The 23822-nt window shown below is 39.9% G+C and overlaps 1 protein-coding gene across 1 annotated transcript; it reads right to left on the reverse strand.

Annotated features, from left to right (window-relative positions):
* Nucleotides 1–249: 249 nt before the first annotated feature.
* On the reverse strand, nucleotides 250–23476 carry CD99 (CD99 molecule (Xg blood group)). Its single transcript, XM_014307708.2, has 11 exons — nucleotides 23353–23476; nucleotides 11142–11180; nucleotides 10770–10820; nucleotides 10267–10299; nucleotides 9309–9350; nucleotides 9129–9161; nucleotides 7674–7748; nucleotides 6184–6225; nucleotides 5555–5665; nucleotides 4685–4741; nucleotides 250–2130 (listed from the first exon to the last, which is right to left on the reverse strand). Exons 1-11 carry the CDS (start codon nucleotides 23474–23476, stop codon nucleotides 2105–2107), a joined length of 633 nt encoding a protein of 210 aa, XP_014163183.1. The 3' UTR covers nucleotides 250–2104.
* Between the last annotated feature and the right edge of the window lie 346 nt (nucleotides 23477–23822).

A 23822-nucleotide genomic window follows, 5' to 3' on the forward strand; every position in this document is an offset into this window, starting at 1 on the left:
CCAAATCTTTTTCTTCAAAAGCCATGCCTGTCCTTCACACAGACAGATGTCTTCTTTACACTTCACACGGGTAAGCAGCACAAAGCTTTGCTGCTTCTGGCCAACTTCATTCCAAAATAATTAAAACATCTCTAGGAAATAAACCTGAGCAGCTGATGGAAGACAAACCATTTAAAGGGTCCTTCCCTAGGTGAGTGAGCACCAAGTTTTTTTATTTTCAGAACTACTGAGGAGAAGAAGACACAAACCTTTTTTTTAAATTTATTTTTAGAAAAATCACAATGTTGATAGGTCTTAGTAAGTAACTTTTGGGTTCACAAAAGCTGAAAAAGGATTCAACAATCTTGGTTAGCTAAAAGCTAGTTTGAGCTCCTCCTGTCATTTTATCCCTAACAAACAGTTATTTTTGTTTATTCTACACTTGGCACAGATATATCTGTTAATTCATGTAGGCAAGCAGTACATTTCTTTGTATTTACATAAATCAAATGCTTATGTAGGAATCACTTTTGCACTCTCAAACACACTTAAAAGCTTTAACACTTTTATACTAAAAGCAGACGTAGGGCAAAAAGAGACTTACAAATTAATTCCATAAGAAAATACTAAAATTTGTGTAAAGCTTTGTTGCAAGCTAAGAAAGATGTACAAGAAATTCTCAAATGAATTATCCTTGGCATACATTCACGTCTGAATGCACAGATATATTTACAGGTTTAATATCCAAATTCATTAATTTCTAAGTTCTAAGATATTCCAAGAAATGGTCACCTCCTGTAGAACTTTGTCAGGTGACTTAAGCCCATTAATAAGACACAAATGGTAAAACTGCATGAAAATTTAAAGCAACTAGAATGAAAGCCAACAAAACTGGTCAGACCATTCCTTCCTGACAGAACTAGTTATTATTCCAGACTTAGTCCTTTAGCTGTTATGAGTTGTAGTTTTCCGTGTTTCCACAGATCCTTGAAACCTTCCTGTTGCTTTCAAGAGCCACAGCACTGGTCACAAGCGCTTTCAGAGGAGGATGCAACCATAGGTGATCATCCTAGGGGAATCCTTCACTAGTCCAAAAGCACTTCTCATGTGTTTGCTATTTCTACTGTTCAGTGGATGCCTGTGGAGTGAGGCTGGCTTGTTCTGGTCACTCTTGCTGTCTGTAGTTTGGAACTGTGGCACTGTTTCTGTCCCTTATACATGTATGATAAGCCTTCTGAATTCAACACTATCTTTACTTAAGCTTTTGGCTCTGGAAGTCTGAAAATGTTAATCCCCACTCCCAAGTTCTTAATCCAAAACTTTTTAGATGATGCCAAACATCAATGTCACCAGAAATACAAATTATGTTTCTAATCTGCAAAACAGGCTTTTCCACAACTGACCAGCTCAGTACTTGCCAAGCAGGAAGAGCCAAAAAGGAAGAAGGCTTGGTGTGCATTAACTTTGGGTTTTCTCAATCTGTACCAGACAGATGCAATGAAAAAAAATCTAAAAACGAAACAGAATTTTTGTCTCCTGAATGCTCAAGCACAAGCAGCTCTTCCCTGGCAGCTGGCCCAGGCAGCTACACAGATTGGATCGGCAGCACCCACACCCAGATCCACCATCCATACACAGTGAGCTGTTTGCTTTCAGGTGCCCACAACATACACCAAGCTCGTTGGTTGGTCCACTCACTGAGTTCAGGTTATTTAAAAAAAATGTTTGTATTGCCTGAGAGCAATAACATAACAGAAACCATAATTGCATATTGGTTTTGGAGAGGTAAGGAAAAGTTAAATACACTTAATGCACTTGAGACACACCTATTTGTCAGAGGAGTCAAGGAAAGAATGTAAAGGCACAACATACTTCTACACTCCTGTCATTAAGGCCATGTATTGGTGTGCAACAATGCTTCACAGGGCTAACCATACAGAAGTACTCAGGTCTAAGTCACAGTCCCAGAGGTGTTTCAGACAAGTTTCATGTTTTATCATGAAACTGCAGGCTCTGCTGTTTGCTATGCTTTTTTTGTTTCCTTTCCTTTTCTTTTTTTTTTTTGACAGAATGCAGATTGTTTATCCAGTTCCAAAGATCTGTTCTTCACCACTCTTCCTTTAATTTAGTTCTCCAGAAGTGTGCGCTGAACTGAAAAGTGAAAACCAATTCAAGATTAGTGCACTAAGTTAGCATACAATGTACGTTATACATTACTATGTAACAGTTTATGCAGTCAACAACACTCAGCAGATGTTTGACACTGTGTGATAAATTTAGGAAAGCAGAGGCTTGATTCTATGAAGCCAACAGGCTGCATAGCAAGGAAAATTACACACAGATTTCTCACACAAATAACCACGTCCTACCACATACAGGGAAGCTATCTACACTTGCACTGTAACCCAGCACTCGGTTCAGGCTGGCAGGTCCTGCAGATGCAAACAGGCTCCTCATACAAAAAGTAAGCTTCTGAAAACACGCTCCTAGGTTCAGGAAGTCAAAGACAGGTTTACACAAAATTTTAAAAACACAGATCTATTCTGCTGTGCCATTTGACCTGGCTTAATGAGAGACTGCTTCTAACTGGAAGCCATGTAGGCAACATCTATTACCAGAAGCAGACCTAACATCTGCTGACTCCCAGAACTCAGATCAGGAGCAGCACCATGACGACCATGTCTCTCTTAGCTCAACACATGATCATGCTTGTCTGCAAAATATAACAGAGGTATGAAACCTGGGACATGATATGACATCAATATCAGATTAAATCAATAGGTAGAAGTAATCATATTTGACAACATCCCAAGTGTGACTTTGCTGGTTAAAATAAGAGATGCATCATCTGATGCATTTCACTTTTGAGTTCTGGTGAATCTTGGCCAGAATTTCAGCATAACCCAACTACAGGTCATATTTTAGTTGCCTTTGGTAGAGGAGTTTGAATGATGCCACTTGCTTCCCTAATGCACAGGTGAATTGAGGATAACTGAGTCTCTTCAGTGCTTACGGCCAGTCACAAGAAAATGTTTTGTACTTGAGAATTTTATGTATTTAACAGCTTAAAGTGTTTATAAAGAAGATAATAAACCAAATGAAAGTTTATAACAAACTGATGAAATACCCGAGAGAAATAAGGCATAATTATTTTTCAATTATTAAAAAACCCAGAAATAGTTCCGCAGGTTTAAGATTAAACTCACAGAAGAATATCCTGCAAATATATACTGCTTTGAGATTTTAATACTCAGTACTTCAAAACCAATGAACTTCAGCATGAGGTTATAGTGCTTCTTCCTTTGTTGACCAGTCACAAGGCCAAGTTTTCACCTATACAATTTCCTCCATGGATTCCTGGAGCTTATCACCTGCTCCATCATCCAAATCCCTACACAACCATACATGGAATGGTGAGGTTCTCAGTATTTGTTGCTTTAAAAGAGATCCTTCCACAGCTCTCACCTTTGTAGAAAGATTAATTATGTAATGGCTCTTTCATACAAGAATCATTCTCTGTTCACATCAGAGAATGCTTTAATTACAACATGCTAGTGAGTTCAGTCCTCTTGGCCTCCAGTGTCGTTTCATCCCTGTCCAAACATCACAAATTTTTTACTGTATATTCTTTCAGTGTTCTGTTATCAGTTTATAATTAGAAAACATTTCAGATTCTAATCAGAAAAAAATATGCACTAATAAACTTCCAACTGCAGTTATTCATCACAGTGATGGAGTAGGCTTGGGTTTTCACAATTGCCTCTAATGATACTTTTGCAGAGAAAATTCAATTCTTCACTTTCTCTAAGCTGCTGCATTTCAATGCACTCTCAAGGCAATAAACCAGTCTGTTCAATAAAAAACTCTAGAAAAGCAGCCATATTGTCAGCACCGAATGCTTGATTCACTTCTAAGTTTGTCATCATGGTAAAATCATTGAATCACAGAATCATTTATGTTGGAAAAGACCTTTTAGATCATCCATTTTAACTCTTACCCTAAGACTACGAAGTCCACCACTAAACCATGTCCCTGTGTGCCGCATCTATATATCTTTTAAATACCTCCATGGATGACAACTCCTGTGCTTTCCTGAGGAGTTTCTGAGCAGCCTGATCCAATGCTTGAATAACCTCTTCATGAAGAAATTTTTCCAAATATCCAATCTACACCTCCTCTGGCAAAGTTTGAGGCCATTTCCTCTTGTCCTATCACTTGTTACCTAGGAGAAGTGACTGACACACACCTGGCTACAACCTCCTTTCAGGTGGCTGTAGAGAGTGAAAACGTGACCCCTGAGCCTTCTTTTCTCCAGGCTAAACATCTTCAACTCCCCCAGTCACTCCTCAGAGCCCTTCCCCAGATCCTCTGCCCTTCTCTGGACATGCCACAGCACCTCAGTGTCCTTCTTGTAGTGAGGCACTCAGAACTGGACACAGCACTTGAGGTGTGGCCTCACCAGAGCCAAGTATAAGGGGACAATCACAACCCTGGTCCTGGTGGCCACACTGTTGCTGATACAGGCCAGGATGGCACTGGCCTTCCTGGCTACCTAGGCACACCGTCAGCTCATATTCTGCCAAATTTGTTGATTTTTTTTTTTTAACAAAACTGTACAATTCATTTTCTCCAGTATGGTCAATAAAGTGCATTTAATGCAATCCCCAGCAAAGAGCTGATCTTCCATTCTGGATTCTTGGCTTACCAGGTGGCTCAGATTGTGCTCCCCTGTGGCTATCCATATTCACATTCTCTTCATCTGCTGGGAAAAAAACCAGATATTTAGCATTCAAATTCTCTTATATTTGAGGCCAAATTTAATTATAATTTTTTTTATATTTGAGGTTCTTGATAAATAGAGATAATTTGAAAGAAGAAACAGCAGTGAAAATAATGGGCTACTGACAGTTGTTGAGTTGCTCTGTTTTGCCTGCACATTAATTTTAACATACATGGTATAGGTCTTTTTGGGTTTCCAAACTTACCAAATTACAAAACAGCAGTGCCTGGCTGAATGACTACTCTATCCCTTCTGTAAACAGTCAGAAAGATTGAAACAGAAAAAACTTCTGCCCATCCCATCACCCACAGTACTCTTATCCAAATCATATCTTATTTAGGTGGAAAGGAAGCAAGCAGTAGATCACTGCAGAAGAATAATTTGGGGATGAATACTGGGGTAAGTTGTCATAAAACTAGTAAGTAGGCAGCATCTTGTGAAGACACAAAGGCAGAATTTACAAAATTAGAAACTACCAAGTATTTTTCAGCATGAAAAATCTCTAATCCTAACCTTCACTTGATTCTTCTTAAAAAATATTTTCTGCAGTCTCTCCTGCTTAATTTTAGCCAGAAGTGCTTTTATTTTAAGAAATGTAAAGCTTTAAGTCCTCCTAGTTTTTGGGCAAGGAATTTGTCAGTCTTAGATGACTAATAGGAAAGGTTACTCTTTGTGAACATAAATTCACCGGGGTATTACAACTACTTTATGCATAGGATCAATTTATATTTATATATAAATACAAAAATGCCTCTCTTTAGACAGTAGGAAGCAAAACTCATTTGGAACTCTTACCGCTTTGCTTGAAACAGAGTTTCTTCTTCTGGTAAGCAATGAAACTACCTACTGATGCAACTACAGTAGCACCCACAGCACTTATAATTCCAGCTAATACTCCCTGAGAACCTGAAAAAAACAGAGATGTTTATAAACATTTTTCAGAGCTCAAAGCCACATCAAAATACTGTCTCAAAGTAAACACTGTGAACACTTCCAAAAAACATTAAACTGAAATTACATGAAATTGTAAAAACCAACTCTGTGCACAATGAAAAGTGAATCCTCTCATTTTATAACCATTGATTTCTTAGCAATGCCCATTGTTAAAGAACTTCAGCATGCCTGTTTTATGTTCCACTAATTAAAAAAGCAACCCTTTCATTGCCATATCTACTTTGTATGCATGCAACCACTGCACCAGCATCTCTGAGACCTTAACACTTGGGAATCATTTGTAACATAGAAATGTTAAAGCACTATGGAAACAGAGCTTAAAAGTAACAATTCCAGATTGGACACAAGCTTTTTAATTGTAACCCACTCCCAGTAATAACCATTCTAGCACAAGATTAGCAATCAGAAACCCCAAGAAAACAAGCTTCATACATCTAAACACCATCACACACACACACTCATGCATTTACCTTCACCTTCTTGGTCACTATTTGGAGTTGGACCCTTCCGTTCTGTAAAAATAAATGGAGAGTTTACATTTTATATGTCTAAAGAACACTCATATCGCAATTGACAAACATTTTGTCAATTAATTATGCAAAAATACAAGCCATCTATTATATCCATACAGTGTTAAACTGGTACTGAAACTTTCTGTTTTCAAAGCATGGCTCAGAGTGGTGCCAGCTCCAGCCCTGAGTGCTCAGCACTTCTAGGAAATGAGCTAATAACATTTGTGAAATCTGGTTTAATAAGCCTGTGCACCACCACAGAGAACTCATATAATTTCAGAGTAACATTCAGCTGTATTTCCACAGAACCAACTATCTTTTCCTAAAATCCCAGCCTCATCTACCTTTGCAACTCTCTTCACAAGCAAGCCAGAAGTTCTATAAATACTAACTCTAAATCTGTCACTGTGCAACTCGTACCACTGAGGCAGGAACATGTGCAGATGAAATCACCACACAAGTCCCCACAGATGTTTCTTGCCCCTTCCAATTTTCAAGTACTGCCCCAAAGGAACCTTGGAAGGAGGAAGCTACCCAAAACAGTGGCATCAGTAGTTTCCACCTAGGACAGCTCTTCAGACAAGTCAGTAACCATTAGCACATCCCAAACCCCAACAAGATACTTAAAACTAATTCTGATTTGGAAATACTAAAATTGCAGTAAAGCAGTAATTTTAGACATAGCAAATTACCAAAAAAAAAGTCTGGAAAGCTATGAAATGGTTTTATAATGTTCAGAGTATAGAATCACATGGTGGTGAAGGGACCTTAGTGATCACCAAGCTTCAAATCCTCTGCCATGGGCAGGGATATTTTCCACTAAACCAGGTTGCTCAGAGCTCCATCCAATCTAGTCTTGAACACTTCCAGGGATGGATCATCTACAACTTCTCATGTCCTCACCTGCCCCACTACCACCACAGTAAAGTGACGGCTAAGCATCACTTGGAAGTGTAAATATCAGTTCATCCTGGGACAAAGGAAATCTTTGAGAACATAAGGTGGACTCTTTTTCTGGCCCACTCCTAGGCTTCCTACCTACAAGAACTGAAAGAAACTAAGAGTATGTCATAAAAAATCAAAAATAGCACTTGGATGACCTTAAAAACTACATTAATGGTCAATTTTGAAGTAAGTAGTGCATTCACATTTCAGTTTTAGAAGCCGTATTTCTTAGCATAACAGTAAAAAATCACTGAAAATGTTTGTTCTAGACCAGTGTCACCCCTAAGTATTTGGGGCTTTTTTTTTTTTGGCAGAGACAGAACATGTTACTTTTGAACTCGAAAATATGCTCTTCAGTTTCAGATACCAGAACCAAATGCATTACAAATTAGAGCTAGCCAGCTCTAACCAGGTCTCTAATTGTCTAACCAGCTTGTGAGCAGGCTTTAATCAAAAGCTCAGGCAGCCACAGAAACAATAGGAAGCACAACCTGCTATCTTACCATTGCTGCCACTGCCATCGCCTCCTCCTCCTCTTGGGAAACCGCCATCCAATAGATCTGAATCATCAAATTTGTCTATAAAATAATGCAAATAACATTACCATATTTTAAGTTCAGTGAACAAGATACACCAAGGCATATAATAACATGGACATTTTCTCAAGACCATTCAACTGAATTTGTGGTGGCTTTAGGCTCAGCACCAGAGTCAGAACATTTAACCTTTTAAAAGACCTCACAATGTCACGTCCCTTCAGTGCAGCACTACAGAGTCTGACAGCAGCACTCCTTTCTCTGGACTTCCTGAACAACTGAGAGAAGTCAGTGTCCAAGAGCAGGTAGTACTGCACAAATCAGGTTAAGCAAGCATGGAGCCTCAGAAGCTGCTTAACTCTAAAAGCCCAAATCTCACTGTCCTGTGAAAGCAAAGAAACAATGTGGACAGAAAAGGACCATTTACTTTCAAGGCTGCAACTGTGAATGATTCTACAGAGTTGGGTCTCTAAGTCTCAAACAGTCGAAATGTAATTCCCTTTTCTGATTTATTGCAGGACATTGAAGTAGTCCCTCTCCATTTCCAATGAACCCTACCTCATGGAGCTTTCCTGCCTCCCTCAAGGCACCTTCTCCTCCTTCCCTCAGCTGCCAAATGAGTATTTAGTTTACACAATGCAAATCAGTTTTTCAGGCAGAAAAACTAAAAGTATAGCATCAGAGGATGTTTTAGTTGGGTGCCAAAAGCACTGTACTGAGGCATGCAAGAATCACACTCAAGTTATCTACTGCAAATCAGGTGAAAGAACAACAACTGAGGCTTGCATTTCAGGGCTCTTTACCATCATGTGTTTGAATAATAGCATCATCACAGCTGCATCCTTCTGAATCTGTTTGTTTTGTTTTTTTTTTCTGGGTTAGGCAAAGATAGGGAGGACCTCTAAAGCAGAACATGCAGGAAAGGACATGTATTTAAAACCTATCTGTCAAACACAAAGAGTTGTATTTCTTAATGGGGTCTTTAAATAAAACAAAACAAAAAAAGACAACCCTTTAACTTAGAGCTTTCCCTTTAATTTAGATCCTTTAAGAATAAAGATCACAGGCAGCTGCTGCTTAATTTTGAGCATGACTAGAAGGGATTCAGTTTGTAAAGAAGAACTCAATGCAATACATGGGTGCTTAACCACAGGCAGGTAAGAACAGCATTGCCCCAAGCACACATAGAGACAGTCCTATCCTGCCTCTTCCCCACATCATCCTGTTTTTAAGTGAAAGTGACTCAACAGGTTTGTTATGGAATTTCAAGACTGGTGCAAAGCTTATTTGCAAGACAACTTTTTCTCAATCTTCAGTGTTTGATGTATGCCACACCTCACATCCATAGCCGGCAATTAACAAGGATCAATTACAGGAAGTGTAACTGAGACAGTAACCAGGAGTTTGTGCTAGAAGCCTTACCAGAGTCTTTAGGTTGATCTTTCTTGGGGTTATCTAATAACAGAAGAGAGATTTAGGGGAAAAAAAAAGAAAATGTTAAGATAACAAAACCAGACTATAACACAGTTATGTTCAAAGGGACTAGGAGAGATTAACAAATACCCTTTTACTGTTCAGAAATTCCTGTTAGATCAGTCTTACCAGTGTCTCTAGGATTTGCAGGAGGATGTGGCTTGGGATCACCTGTAGACAAATAAGAGTTAGAATAAATTGAGCAAAATTACTAGTGTGAAGAAACCAAAAGCAGAGCATGGAGTGACCTTGAAAGATGATCTGACCTAAAATATTATATCAAAACTTCCCCATATAATTTTTTTTTTCATTAGCTAATGCTGTATTTCTTTGGCTATTTTAGGTAAATACTGTGTTTTAATGCCAATAAGGGTTTTCCTGCTACATTAACCAGCATGTCAGATCCTTGCTAGGATGGAACATACGCAGAAAAACTCATTAAGTCTTATGCAGCATTTTAGTTTGCACATCTAATTTCAAAGGCTGAGTTTCTTTTAGTTTTTCTACGAGGTACAGATTACTTGGCTGTTTTCTTTTTTAAAATTACCAGGTTTTAATCAAATATGAAGCCTGGTACCTCACTTGTAAAATAAGACAAAGTACAGGGAATATAACTAGACTAGGTCCCCACAATGACATTTCATTTGGCTTGCCACAAAATAGGAAAATAAAGATCTTAGAAATTATCTCTGTACAGTTCTGTCACAACCTTCACATTAGAAAAAGTATTTTCCTTCAAATTATTTATAACAGATTAATGTTTCTTGTGCTACAAGAAATACTTCTTGAAATGGGAGACATTACTTTGGAATTAACATTTACTTCCATAATAGTTTATGGAGTCAGTGCCATCTAGTGAAGAAACAGCAATGAAACAAGTAGAAGCTGGCTAAGAAATTACTTAAATTCCTACAGTTTTGGTGATCCAGAACCTTAAGATTAACAAAAAAAAACTAGGCTGCAGTTATTTTTATCAACAGTCTGCTACCCTAATCAACTCAGTGCCTTATTATAATTAGGTCATAAAGGATGGATAGATATTGAACCAGGTACATTTGAGCAGTATCCAGGAAAACATGATACTTACCAAAATCAAAAGCGTCAGAGAAGTCCAAATCATCTACAAAGAAAGAAGGGAAGTTTTAAATGTAATGCAAAACCTGTATTCTTAGACTACTTTTTAAATAAAACGGACCTCACAACTTTTTCTCCACAAATGAAAGATATGCTGACTCATCAGTGACTCACAGAAAAGCCCTACAAAGTTACCAGCATTACCTGCCAAGCAACTTGCTGCTTTTGGAGATGATGGGACCTGTCAAGGGCCAGCTCAAGGTGAGCAAGCTCCAAACATGTAGACTGAAAGCCAACAGAAGTAATTTTCACAGGGTTTTCTGTGAAATCACAAAACATATTTCTGAGAGCAGATTCCAAAATGAAGAAATCCTTTTGCTGTTAGGGGACTGCTTTCTTTTATAGAAATATCACAACCCTACGTGCCACTAAATTGAAAAATTCAGGATCTCAAACTGGAACATATACTAAACTTGATTTTACAGTAAAAGGCATTACAAGCCAATTAGATCTCACCTTTATTTGATGATGGTGTCTTCTGAGTTACAAGAGGCTTCTTTGTACTTTCTGTCAGGTATGGTTAGGGAAAAAAAATTAAATATTATTTAACACACTGTTCAGAAGCTACATGAAGGACAAAGGACAAATCTAAGTACATACCTATACATCAAAATGCACAAGATCAAATCTATACAGCAAGACAATTTCGCTTCAAAGAGAAATCTTTAAGTCTTCAAAAGACAAATTTGAGTTCTGTGTGGTCAACACCTTGACAAACACACAGCTGAATTGTTCCACTGAGGTTTAAACAAACCATATGTGGCAAAGTTGTCATGCTTGGTCATGCAGTAATACTAAGAAATCAAGAGGTGAAAGAAACTTTTTTACCTCCCAAAAGTGCATCTTCTAAGGAAAATTCATCTTGGCCTGTAGAGTAGATAAAAGAAACAGTAAGAACACTGCTTTTTCTTACTCAAACCCAACATTTAATAAAGTCATAAACATGTCTGTGATCAATCTTGAAGTATGCTTTCTGCATCCTGAGTCAATCTAGAAGAATATTTTGAGTCAGGGTTGAAGACAGACATTCTTCTCTATTTCTCCAGGTCACTATCCATATGTCTTTTAAGAAAAAAAAGGAACCACACTAAAAATTGGCTCTGTAGAAATGACCTGAAGGGTTGGAACATACATTCCTGCAGCCAATAATGCACTTTATTCTTGCCACTGCTACTGCATGTTTCCTTAGTGCCACTCACAGCATATTCTTTCCCACTCTTCTTTCCACTGAACCACAAAATAAGCTGGGGGACAGCTCCAATGCATGACAGCATACAAGATTCAAGCGTGAAGAAAAGCCTTGGAGCACACAAAGGCCATTATGAAAGTTATGTAATGGAGTTAATACCTTGGCATTAAAAATTAATTTTCATGGGTTTATAAGACTTACCTTTCCCCCTAACTAGGATTAGCAGTATGGAGGTGGTTAAGATATTAGCATGTATGATCTTGAGCACTTTTTCAACTTCCTAAAACACAGCTAAATGCAGCTGGCACCACCATGGGGTCTCCACTACAGGAAGATTAGATTCTATTTGCAGTCCTTAGGAACAGAACACTGTCTCCCATTGTATTAAATCAGGTGCTAGAGCTACTGCTGCTTACCCAGCCAACTACAAACACACCAACTCAAGACATAGATGACACAAACTGATTTCATAGGACAAATTTGGTGGTGTGATCAACAGCAGAGCCTTGTAAGATAAGTGGATAGCTAAAACAACTGTTTGGGGTGTTTCTAATTTTTCACCATCCCTACTTTCACTGAAGCGTGGAAAAAGGCCTGAAAGTAGCTATCAGCCATTCAAGAAAAAGACATCTAAATATACTGCTTCAGCCCCATAGAAGCTGGAAGACTTTTACCTACTGAGGATCAAGCCAGCCAGAGCAAAAGTTATGTCCAAACAGAAACTACCTTAGTTCAGAAGATACCTGCATAAAGCATTATGTGTCTGGCTTTCCCTCTAAGAATGTAACCACCAAAGAGGCATCAGAAGCAGCTACTGCAAAGTCTGAAGAGAGGAACAAAAACAAACATCAAAATCAAACTAGAAGCAGAATGCACCTTTCACTTACATGACAGACCAAGTTAAGACAAGTCACAAGTCTAACAACAGGAATGATGGATGCTTATATATTTGGTGACATCTTTTGACGTAACTAAGGTCAAAATTGAAATGCCTTTTCCTTCTCAGGTAACTGCATCAATAATGCCTTTTTTAAAAGAAAAGAGAGTAAGATACTTTTTTTTTCTTTGGAATAGGGAAGCAACTGGAATGGAATAAAAAAAAAAGTGCATTCTGGCCAACTGAACAGCTACAGCAGAAACTGAAATCTGAAGTCTAAGAAGTGATTCCCATACTGTAATATTTGAACTAAAACCACCTTGCTCACAGCCAAGTAAGGAGACAGGCCTACCTGGTCTCTGAAAAGCCCTTTCACAGAAACAGAGGTGATTGATGGCTCTATTGTGGTGCACAAGCAATGCACACTTAAAATCTTCTGGATAAAATAAGTAGGTATAGATCTTGAACGGAAAGCAAGAATATATTTTACTTTGTATCTCTTATTTCAGATGGAGACCACAAGCTCTGTTAGATCACAAGACCGCAAAACATTAGCAGGTCATTTATCTGAAGTCTACATCAACTTGCAATACAATTTTACAAACCTCTGTGAGGTTAGGAGGTGCTAAGACACAAATGCCAGTTACTTCTGAAGTTACTCTTTTGGTTAGACTACACTAAGAAACCTCTGTATCGACAGATAAAATAAGGTCAAAGCACTCATAAGAAATTTTAACAGGCATAGCTGTTCCTCAAACCTGAGTTCTAGTTTGCTTGTGTTCTCAAGCACATCTCTCAGGCTACAGTCCTTGGGAGGTATGCCTAAGACAGGACCTGCTCAGAATTTGGTAGTCTAACTCCAAGAGGGCAGGCAGAGGAATTTGTTGAAAACATACACTCCTCAAAACACTGTACCAGAGCAGCAGCCAGAGAAGGGACCATCAGGAACTGGTAACACCATCTGTCTCAAAGTCAAAGTATAGCACTAACACAATGAACACTGCTCTGGTTTGTGTATATTTCAAGAACCCTGTTTCCTTCCAGGCAGACGGAAAAACAAGCACATACACTCAACTTTACAGAAAGCTGGTGCAGCTGAAATTTTACCTGGAGCAGAAAAGCGGCTATATGAAGAGTTCCCACTGCCAGCATAAAATTCAGTCCAGGAACTCAGAAAGGCTTCAGCTGCAGTGGTTTCCCTCAGGAGGAGGAAACCTTTGTAAAAAGGGTGTGCTTCCAGTGACATTGCTATTTTAAGGGATTTTGCAAATGAGCTTCACAGAGAAATAATTTAGGATGAGATTGTTCACTGCCAAGCCCACATAAAAAATGCTCTGACAGAGGAATAAATAAAATTGAGAGTCAATAAAAGAAAAATATAATCATGCTTTATTGACTGGAATTACAATTCTGAAACCAAAATTCTGCTTTCCAAGCATGCAGCAAGCATATCAGGCTTTTCATATACATTACTTTTTTTGAGATAAGGTAACAAAAAAATGTCAAAACTTAGGTTATGGAACTCATTACAACAAAAATCTGCCCTCTAAGTTGCTGGAAGTGAGCTTTCCCAGCAAAGAAATGTATTTCTCCACTGTTCATGACAAACCTTCTATATCTTTAAAGCAGCTGCTTTTAAAAATGTACTCACTGCACTTTTGGTATGGGTGGGTCCAACTAAAGTAGAAGTTCAGAGACTTAGTCTAAAAGGAGAAAAGCTCAGTATGATTCAGCTGGTTCCAGGAAAAAAAGTAATTATAAAACAAGAGATAAAGCTAAAGAACAAAGGTACTATCAGGGCCCAAGAAGGAAAAGTCAGCAAGAATTTGCTGCACTCTCTATAGATTTAAGGAACAGCCAGAGCAATTTGGCTTATGAGCATTTTCTTAGTCTAAACAAGGATACTTACAAATAAAGCAGATATTGTATTGCATATGAAGAACAATACAGCAGGTATTTCTAGCTCCTAGGAGCCTGAGCAGATTCAAGAATACTTTAGAAGTGTCTACACTATTTTCCTTTCACCTCTGTATCTCAAATACCTGGACCTCAAGAGACAGATCTGTAGCAATGTATCTGAACCACTCAGACTAGTGTGCACCAGCCATTTCGCTTGTAACTGCTCTTACCAGAATTTTCTCAGGACTCTCTGGAATTCATTCATTTTAGCACAAACTGTGCTAAAATAAGAAAGAAGAAGCTAAGAAACAGAATTCCAAGACACCAAGAAGGAGATACCAGAGAGCTGTGAGCCACCTGGACTGTAACCGATCACATATTCTGAGAAGTGCATGCAAAATGCACAGACAAGCAAAGGCACCAATAAGAAATGCATGATCAGCATGGGCACTAGAGTTAGAACGTATAAATAAATGCATAATGTAAACAATACACAGCTTCTACTTAATCATACTGGTTAGTTGTCCAGGAGCCCTGAATTTCCCACATAGATCTTCGCCAGGCCATTGCTAGTAACCAACACAGTTTGTTAGTTGGGAGGAAAACAGTAGGTAAAAGAAACAGTGCAAACACAGGCTGTGAATAGCTGATGAACTAGAGGGTATCCAAGAGATCCAAGTAAGCAAATAAGAATGCAAAGACCTTTGCAAAGACCAGTCACTGCTCTCAGATACTTCCTGCTACAGTATTAGAATGGTCATATTCACATTCCATTGCAGAAGACAGAGAAGTACCACCTCCACACACTCAAAATAAGCAAAACCCAGCTGACCACAGTCCTGGGCAACCTGCAGAGGCTGATCCTTCTGAAGCAGACGGTGGCAAAGGGCATCAGGAAAAGGCATCAGCTTCAGCAGCCTATGGTGCTGTGACATGGGCCAATCCCAGCCACTGGACTATACTCCTTGTGCTGCAAAGTCATAGAACTAAAAATAAACTAAGTCACTCTGTCCGCAATTCTTTTTATAAATGAAAACTGAAATACATTGCTCTGTCTCCTGAAGTCTGTAAGCAGAAACCTAAGCTACACTAACAAGAGATGGTAGAAGAACATTTGGGTGATGGAAGCATGACACTTCCACTAAGAAATGAGAAGTTTTGGGGGCACTGGGATGGGAAGTAGAAGGAATGGAAAAGGGTTTTGCAAAATGTAACAAAGGTACTGAATCCACATGGCAAGCAATCAAAAGTCATTGGATGTATTTATTTAATTTTTTTTGTTCAATTTTTCTTAACTGTAATTTCAGGAGGGCCTGACCACAATTGAGGACTGCAAGTGTCATATACTATGCTTAATGCCATTTCACCTATGTCCTTGCCCTTACCAAACATAAATGCATTATTAAAATTAGTAAGCACTTTAATTATTACTAAGTTACCTTTTGTGTCAATTCAGGGACTAAAGCAACACACAACTGGCAGACAGAAACATGGGCTTGTCTGCATCTGTGTGCAGCAGTTCATGGAACCTTCCTCACAGCAACCCTAAACCACGCTGAGGTCACTCTGTGCATTAAACATGAAGTTACTTGATGTCATCAAGGCCAGCCCCAGAGCCACTCCGGCCACCACTGCCTTCTCTTGCATCAACAGAGCAAAGCCAGCCCTATCCTTCACCCCCTGGAGCAGGCAAGTAGTACCCCCCGCCCCTCTTCCCAGTCTCAGGGTAACCACTGTTCCTCTAGGGAGACTCTCAATGGGCCAAGACCTCTCTGATCTCCACCACTGCCTCTGTGGTCATGGAGTTGGATCAGGAGCTCTGAAGCAGTCTAAGGAAAACCTGTTCCCAAATCTCACCAAGATCAATAAGGACTGTGCGCCTGCTTTGCATTCAGACACTTTTGAAGTTCTGTCTTCGCATAAGAAATGTCAGTAGTTCATTTTTTATAAGCCTAAGACACCAAAATTCTTTAATTACACGTTGCTCACAGTCTACAACTTCAAAGTTTAAGCTGTTCAACAGACAGGATTTTAAGCTTTCACAAAGCTGACAAGCCTTGCAGCTACTACTCACATACCCTAATTTCCATAACCAGGTGCATTCTGACCACAAGGCTCACACTTACTCTTGTAAGATTCCTTCCCAACTATAGTATCAATCAGTTTTTGTAGCATAAAAATATATTAACTTTGTTAATGTATATTAGTTCGCATTTTACATTACAATGCAATGTGGTAGTGGAAATTTACTGGACAGTTTGGTATCCATCATGCTAAAGTAACAGAAACCATAGGACAGCTTGGCCCTGTAAATACTGACTTTATTTCTTAGAAGCTTAGAGATAATAAAATAAATGCCTGGGCAACCAACATAATGTCAGCATCCTAACCCCTCTAACACCTCTAAGAAACCCTCCCAGTACTGGCTGGCATCACAGATAATTAAAATTAATCTGATTCCAAGAATGTCTGGATTAGTTGAGAAGTACTAAGAAATACAGGTGCTTTCCAAAGTTTTACCATTATTAGTATTCAGTACTGTGGGTGTCAGTGACCAGTCAAATTGTCTTATATTCAACATTTGAAAGCTACAAGAACCCTGTGTAAAACCACATTCAGGATGGCCCAATTTGGCTAGGATACCTCATACACACAAATATTTACTCTTGTAATTCTGCATTTTGCAACTCAGTCCTCAAGGATTGAGGACTGCAATCCTTGCAAATTTTCACGACATCCTCCAAAGGTCAAAGACATTATGTTGTCAGCACCTCTCCCTCTTCCAGCGATGAAGACTCTTGTTACTCCTCAAGGTTTTCTGCACTTACATCTAGCAATAGCTTCAGCAGTTCTTGAGAAGAACCTTTCTGACTGACATCAGCCTCTTGGCCTGAAGTGCGTACCTCAAAACAGTGGCCATATCACAAGCAGCCAAACCTCTACATGCATTTCTAGAGCTCAGTACCCTGCCCAGTATAGGGCAGAGAAAGGCAGAAGTGTTTGCAGGGCAATTGTGTGATGTCCGGGGCATGACTTCAAGGGCTGTGTGCTTTTTCTGCTCATCCCAAATCAGTAAAACATTTCATATGGAATAATGTGTGTAAGATGATAGATTAAAGGTTTCACTCCACAACAAGGTTTCACAGTCAGGAATTTGTTTGCAATCAATCAGCATTTTGTTTGGTCTGCATCCTCATACTCGGCATCTCTGGTGGCCTCTTGGATTGGGGCAGGAAGGAATGTGTGTGGTCTGGGGCTCGGAGGAAAATGCAGTGTGGTGGGGGGCTCAGAGAAAAAAAAAAGTCTAGCAGCAAGGTTCAGGGACCAAAAGATTAGGGCAATCTGCATTAGATGAAATATGGTGAAGTTTTAGCACAAGAAATGAGGAAGTACTAAGAACCCAAAATCTGTGATCTGGCAGACAATGGGTAATAATTGGCATAGGCACTGGTCCCAAAGCCTCAACTGTTGGACTAGTAAATAATCCTCATTCTGATCAAGGAAAAAAAGTTAAATTATAATTTATGTTGAACAAATTAATGGAAATTGGATCTTCATTTATAAATGACTTCTTTAAAATAAAATGTATTTGAAATATACACTTGCAATGCTTACAGAGCCAGATCAACACTGTTATTTTTATAGCAGCACACTGAAATGAAGATTCACAGAAAGCAGAACTCCTATGTCTGCTGATACCTGTAAGATGACAATTTGACAGCTTCTTTTACCTTCCTCACCACGATTCTTAACAATTCAATACAGTTTGTATGCCAATAGTAAAGTCCAAACAAAATCTGTAATCTAACTAGAAACATTAACTGAACAGTAAAATTGACTTTGTTTTTCCAGGCTCTTTATTTTAACTGTGGCTTGTTCAGTTATGGTTAAAAAGACTCTTCGGGCTTTTCAATCTGTGTACTTGAAATGAGCTACAACCTCCTGTTGTAGCTAATAGAAAGAGAAAGACTTTGGATTTTATGATGGGGAAGGTGTGGGTTGAGGAAACCAGACTCGGTACAGTGTTTGCAATGATTTGAATCACAGGAGTTGGCACAAATACATGGCAAGCCAGAAACATGGTATAAGTTTTGTTTCTCATTTAAAATAAGGCTGAGAGGTTTTCCTTTCCACTTCCTATCCTTTAGTACTTGAGGAAAAAGGCAAGTTTTCCCTTTTGTACCAAGGCTATGTTCTTAGTAGTTTCAGTGTGTTCATGAGCCCAGAAAAACAGCTGGAATGCATTCACAGTGGAACTGTAAGCATTTCCAGTTCAACTGCATCTTGTGAAAGGATGACTGCTATATTTAGACAAAACCTTTAACAACAAGAATTCTCCATGTCCATTCTAAGAATTATTTTCATCATCTTCACTTTGATTCTGTATCACCTCCTAAAATCAAATTAGATTTTACGTTCCAGTGTTAACCACTTGCAGGCTGCCATTACACATGCCAGACTTCAGTTTGCACTATATATTAACTTATTTATTAGAAATTTAATAATTTCATAGAACACCACAGAAAAGCAATGGGAATGGATGCAGGACAGGTAAGAACTTCAAGCTGAAGGAGCTGTGCCAGGATATAGAACTGCAATGGAGCCAGTGACAAAGATACAATGGCAATGCCCAAGGGATAGGAGTAGAAGCAGCAGTGACAGAGAGGGAGAAATCTGGATGCAGAGGAGCTGTCAGCTCACTACAGCCACAAGCTTCAGAATCACAAGTCTTGCCTGAAGTTTGGGGAAAAAAGGTCCACATCTCTGCTTAGTATACAAAGACCTTCACAGAAGGCCAAATTAGAAAAAAAAAGGAAAGCTGAAAGTTTTTGTGAGAACAGTGGAGAAGAATATTGTAAATCAGACCACAAACTTGCTGGCTAAGACAAGCAGGGACAGCTCTGAGGTGAAGAAGAGATGTCTCAATAACCATTTGCAACATCTGGGGAGGGAGACAGCAGGGAATAGATGGTGAAGTAACCACTGAATTTGGGATCCAATGGCAAGAGGCCTGGATCCAGGATGGAATGAGAACCAGAGAGTAGGCAGGAAGGCAGTTCTGGCATTGAAAAAACACAGACAAGTGTGTAGTTGGAGGAGGGAAGAATCAGTAGATTGAAAGATAATGAGATAAACTGTAGAAAAAGACAGACTTATCTAAAAGCTTTCTGCATAGAATTCCCCAAACCCCTCCCCCCAAAGCGTATCCCAAAATCTCGTTTCTAAATTTAACAAGGATTTGTGTGACTCTAGAGCTGTCTGGTTTGTCCAACAATAGCATCAGCTCTAATAAACACTGTATACTACCCAACACAACAGCCTCACTTTTTAGTCACATCTCACTTCTACTACCGCTACTATCATTACTAGTTCCTTTCTTCTTCACATAGTTTACTCTTCTCCAAATCACAGGGAACAAAAAAATTGGCAGTAAAATATAAGTTTAAACAATCTAACTGCACTTTTTTTCAGAAACAGAAGGTTTAGAGTGTAATATTTTTGTGTCAGTTATAAGAACAGTAATCCTACCAATACAGTTTTCCTGAATATATCAGTTTCAAAAATTTTTCACTTTATGTTATCCTCAGAATGTTAGATTTCTTCAAAACAGAAAATACACAAGCAAGATTTTTCTGTGATTAAGCAAAAAAGCATGCAAATTAAAATCAAATTTTCACTAATTAAACTGATGGGTGTTTAATCAAAAAGAACTTCTACTTTGTGGAAAGATTAACCTGTAATACTGAGTTTAACTTTTAACCAATGAAAGAACAACTGCTATCCTAAAAAAAAAAAAAGTTTGATTGTCCATGCTAAAAATTCTTGGGCTCAGAGAGAAACGAGCTTTGTGGATACTTTACTCACATCAGCAAATGGATACCATATTCTGTGAAAAATGTGGGAGCAAGAAGAGATCCAATGGGAGTTTTACAGGAAGCAAGCTATGAGAAAAGTAGAGCAGAATTAACGTCTGCATTTAACTAACCATTGCTCCGGTCAAGAGGCCTTCCTTTCCTTTTACAAGTACTGTTAAGGACGCCAATTTTAGGTGTTTATAGCATGTGGACACTTCACAAGTGACTGAAATGTGCATGGAGTAAAACAAATGCATTTGTTATGCAACCAATGATGCTGTGTGGTCAGACCTGACATAAAATGTAAATGCTTTTTTTCAAAATAATCTTTTTTCCCAAAACATGTTTGAATTACTTCTGCATTTGACGTGTCAACTATATATTTTAACGGCACTGTTATACATTTAAAAAACCCATTCAGGATTTAGAAACACTATAGTAGACAGACCTTACACCACAAAGATGTAAATTCTGGTACTTTCACAGGAATTTGCCTTATGACTTTTTGGAATTCTTTGTGAAAAAATCTTCTGGATCTTATTATTCTGGGCTTCACAGTCACATCAAATGCAGAGGCTAAACCAGTTTAAAAGGAATTTGTGATGACTACCACTGCATTTATTTTCAACAGGTGGAAACTGTACCTGTGGAAGGAGCAACCAATTTTCTGCAGCAAGCTGGGAAATCTTTCCCAGACTAGAATTTACAAACACATAGAGAAGCAATGTTTTTAAAAATGAAAAATAAACTTCAACTACTTTGTATGATACCAAGCAACCTTCCAAACACTAGCTTTGGGTCCACCTTCACCTGGAATGGTGTGCAATATATCTGGAACTGGCTGTTACAAGGGGTAGGAATGCAGCCCTACCATCTTCCATGGCACCATACACAAAGGTTCAAGGCAACCTTCTGTTCAATCTCTGGAGAATTTTTCCATGGTATTGATGCTATATTGATTGAAGGAAAAACCTTCAAAACAGTATTAAGGAACAGACACCATGTAATCTTTGTCTTTCCCCATCTTGAACTGATTAATCTGAAGCCAGCACATCAACATGAAGGCTATACAATGCCCCGCATATGACAAGGTATAGACTGAAGAGGCTGCCATGAATTTGCAGAAGTAATGGCCTCTGTTAGCCTTAGAACATGCTTGGGAGGCCCAGTGGCCCTGAGAATACAGATACACAGCCTGCTGAATGATCACTAATGCGGTGCAGAAATGGCTCAAAGACTGGAGTCATGTTAATCAGCAGCAATGAGGAAAACCATTTCCAACATGACAAGAATGGAAAATAATACAACAGCTACTCAGAGAAATTTAAGAAACATAATAACCAGGTTGATCAGTTAGCCAGACTTGCCAGTACAGGCTTATGGTGTGGGCACAAAGGAAAGCCATTTTTAGCCCGGTAGGTCCATGAAATTTCTACTCATGTACTGAGGGAGAAAACACAGCTTAGACTTGTCTCAGGAAGCCACAGTGCAAGCAAACGGGCAGTGTGAAATCAGTGGAATAACAGGACATGCATGCAAAGTTGTTGAAACAGTAAATGTAATGGGAGAAAGGGAAGTCTGAAGAAGCCTGGCAAGTAGAGCAGCCCCCTTTATCTTCACAACACCAGTCCATGCAGCAGCAAATCAGACAGGAGTAGATTTTCTGCTTGGAAAGATAATGTAGGTGGCACCCTAGATGCAACAAACACATGTGTGTGTTTGGCATGACAGAATGCAGCCTTGGCTAGGCTTAGCAGTAATAATTTCAAAACCACAGCTGTCGAAGAATGAGGGGAAGATTGTGGAGCAGAGATGGTGTATCATATTCCTTCTAATCCCTTGGCATCTAGAAAGGTAAAACTATACAATGCCTCACTCCAAACTGCACTCCAGGAAGAGCAAACCTCAACTCTAGGGAGCTAGGGGGGAGCCAGTCAACACAAATGTAGGAACTCATCATAGCAGTCTCACAGATAGCCATTTATCCCAATTTCAACTGGGTGAAAAAGTACCAGCCAGCCCCTGGGGTGCCAGAATTAGAACACCATTTATCCTCCTGCAGCAATTGAAATCCCTAAGGAAGAAGTCCTTATCGCTTGAGGACTAGGAATTACCTATCAGGAAGCCTTTGAAAAAATGATAAAGAAATTAGATATGTGCTGTTATGTACCATAAATAGTCTTAATTTACTTCAAGAGCATACCATGTGTTTTGGAGACACAAGATGTAGGTATTTGAAGATTTATGTCCATACAATTCCTGGGTACAGGCTGCTCAAGAATGTGTTGCATGGATGATCCATTCCTGGAAGTGTTCAGGTTGGATGGGGCTTTGAGCAACCTGGTGTCATGGAAGGTGTCCAGGCCCATAGCAGGTGATTTGAACTACATGATCTCTAAGGTCTCTTCCAACCCAAACCATCCTATGATTCTATTCCATTGGTCAATGAAAGTACAGGACATGAACTTGGCAGGGTTTCAGCAGCAGGCTGCTCTGTCTGGGAAGAGGCCACGACCTGCCCAGTGTCACTTACAGTTATGTCACAGTGGCACTGACACTGCTAGCGCACACCTGTCTTGGTTTGAAAGACACATGTCTGCCAAGGGAGGCAGGAACCTCCCTCGGAAAAGAGACTATGGCCCCCTTCCCTCTGAATTATTACAACTTGGAAATTACAGAGATTTCAGGTGAAGATATGGGAAAAGGAATAACAGATCTTTACTATATGTGTATGGATAAGAAGACAAGCACACAAGCACAGCCACAGCAGACAGAACCAGGAGGAATCCAATCCCGGCTATCTTGGCCGCAGGCACTTTCCCCTTCGGCACAGTTCCAGTCACAGCCAGCGGGGGCGCTGCTGGCTCCCGGCCGGGCAGGGCGGTGCCTGATCCCTCCGCGCCTGCAGGGGGCGCTGTGGCCCAGCTCAGCCACACCACCCTCACGCAGTAATGGTGCATGGGCTGGATGGCAAAAACGGGCTGGAGCAGGAACCTCGGAGAGGGGGCTGGAATGGAAGGGTGGGCTCAGCCCGGGTAGCAGGAGAGGTAGCAGAAACTCCACAGCTGCTGCAGGGGCCATGCGGTGTCCCAGCAGGCAGGGGTGTGGGTTACAGTGCAGCGAAAAAGCCCAAGGCAGCAGAAGAAAGCAGCAGGGCTGGGCAGTGGCAGCCAGGCTCCTCCTCAGCAGCAGCTGCCACATGCAGCCAGGCAGACATACCCTCCAGGAAAGGGGACACGGTTGCGGTATTGGTTTTTTCCCCTGAGGCACCCGAGCAGATGGCAAGGGTCCATTCCAGCGAGGCAGGGTGCCAATAAGGTCCCAGTTCAATGGCTGCTCTCATGAGCAATGGCAGGAGAAAATAGAGCAGGGCTGGGCTCTGGCAGCAAATTCAGCCACCAAGCAACAGCTCGACCATCCTCCTCCAAAGTCATGAGAGCTAGGAGCTGCCCTAGTCCCATTTCTCCCCAGCTCAGTTTTGTGGTATCCCTGCCCCTCCAAGAGAAATCCCCCAGCTAAGAGAGTGGCCAGCTACACCCTTCCCGTGGAAACTTTTTTCCTATCTCCTAAGTATTAGTCATGGCTTCTTAGTGACAGATGGGACAAAATTCCATGAGAGAAAGAAGCAATAGGAAAGATCTTAAAGTCCAACAACACCAAACCTTCTACTGGTCCCAGGAGCACAGAGT

Source organism: Geospiza fortis, unplaced genomic scaffold (assembly GCF_000277835.1).
Source record: "Geospiza fortis unplaced genomic scaffold, GeoFor_1.0 scaffold366, whole genome shotgun sequence".
Lineage (NCBI taxonomy): Eukaryota > Metazoa > Chordata > Aves > Passeriformes > Thraupidae > Geospiza > Geospiza fortis.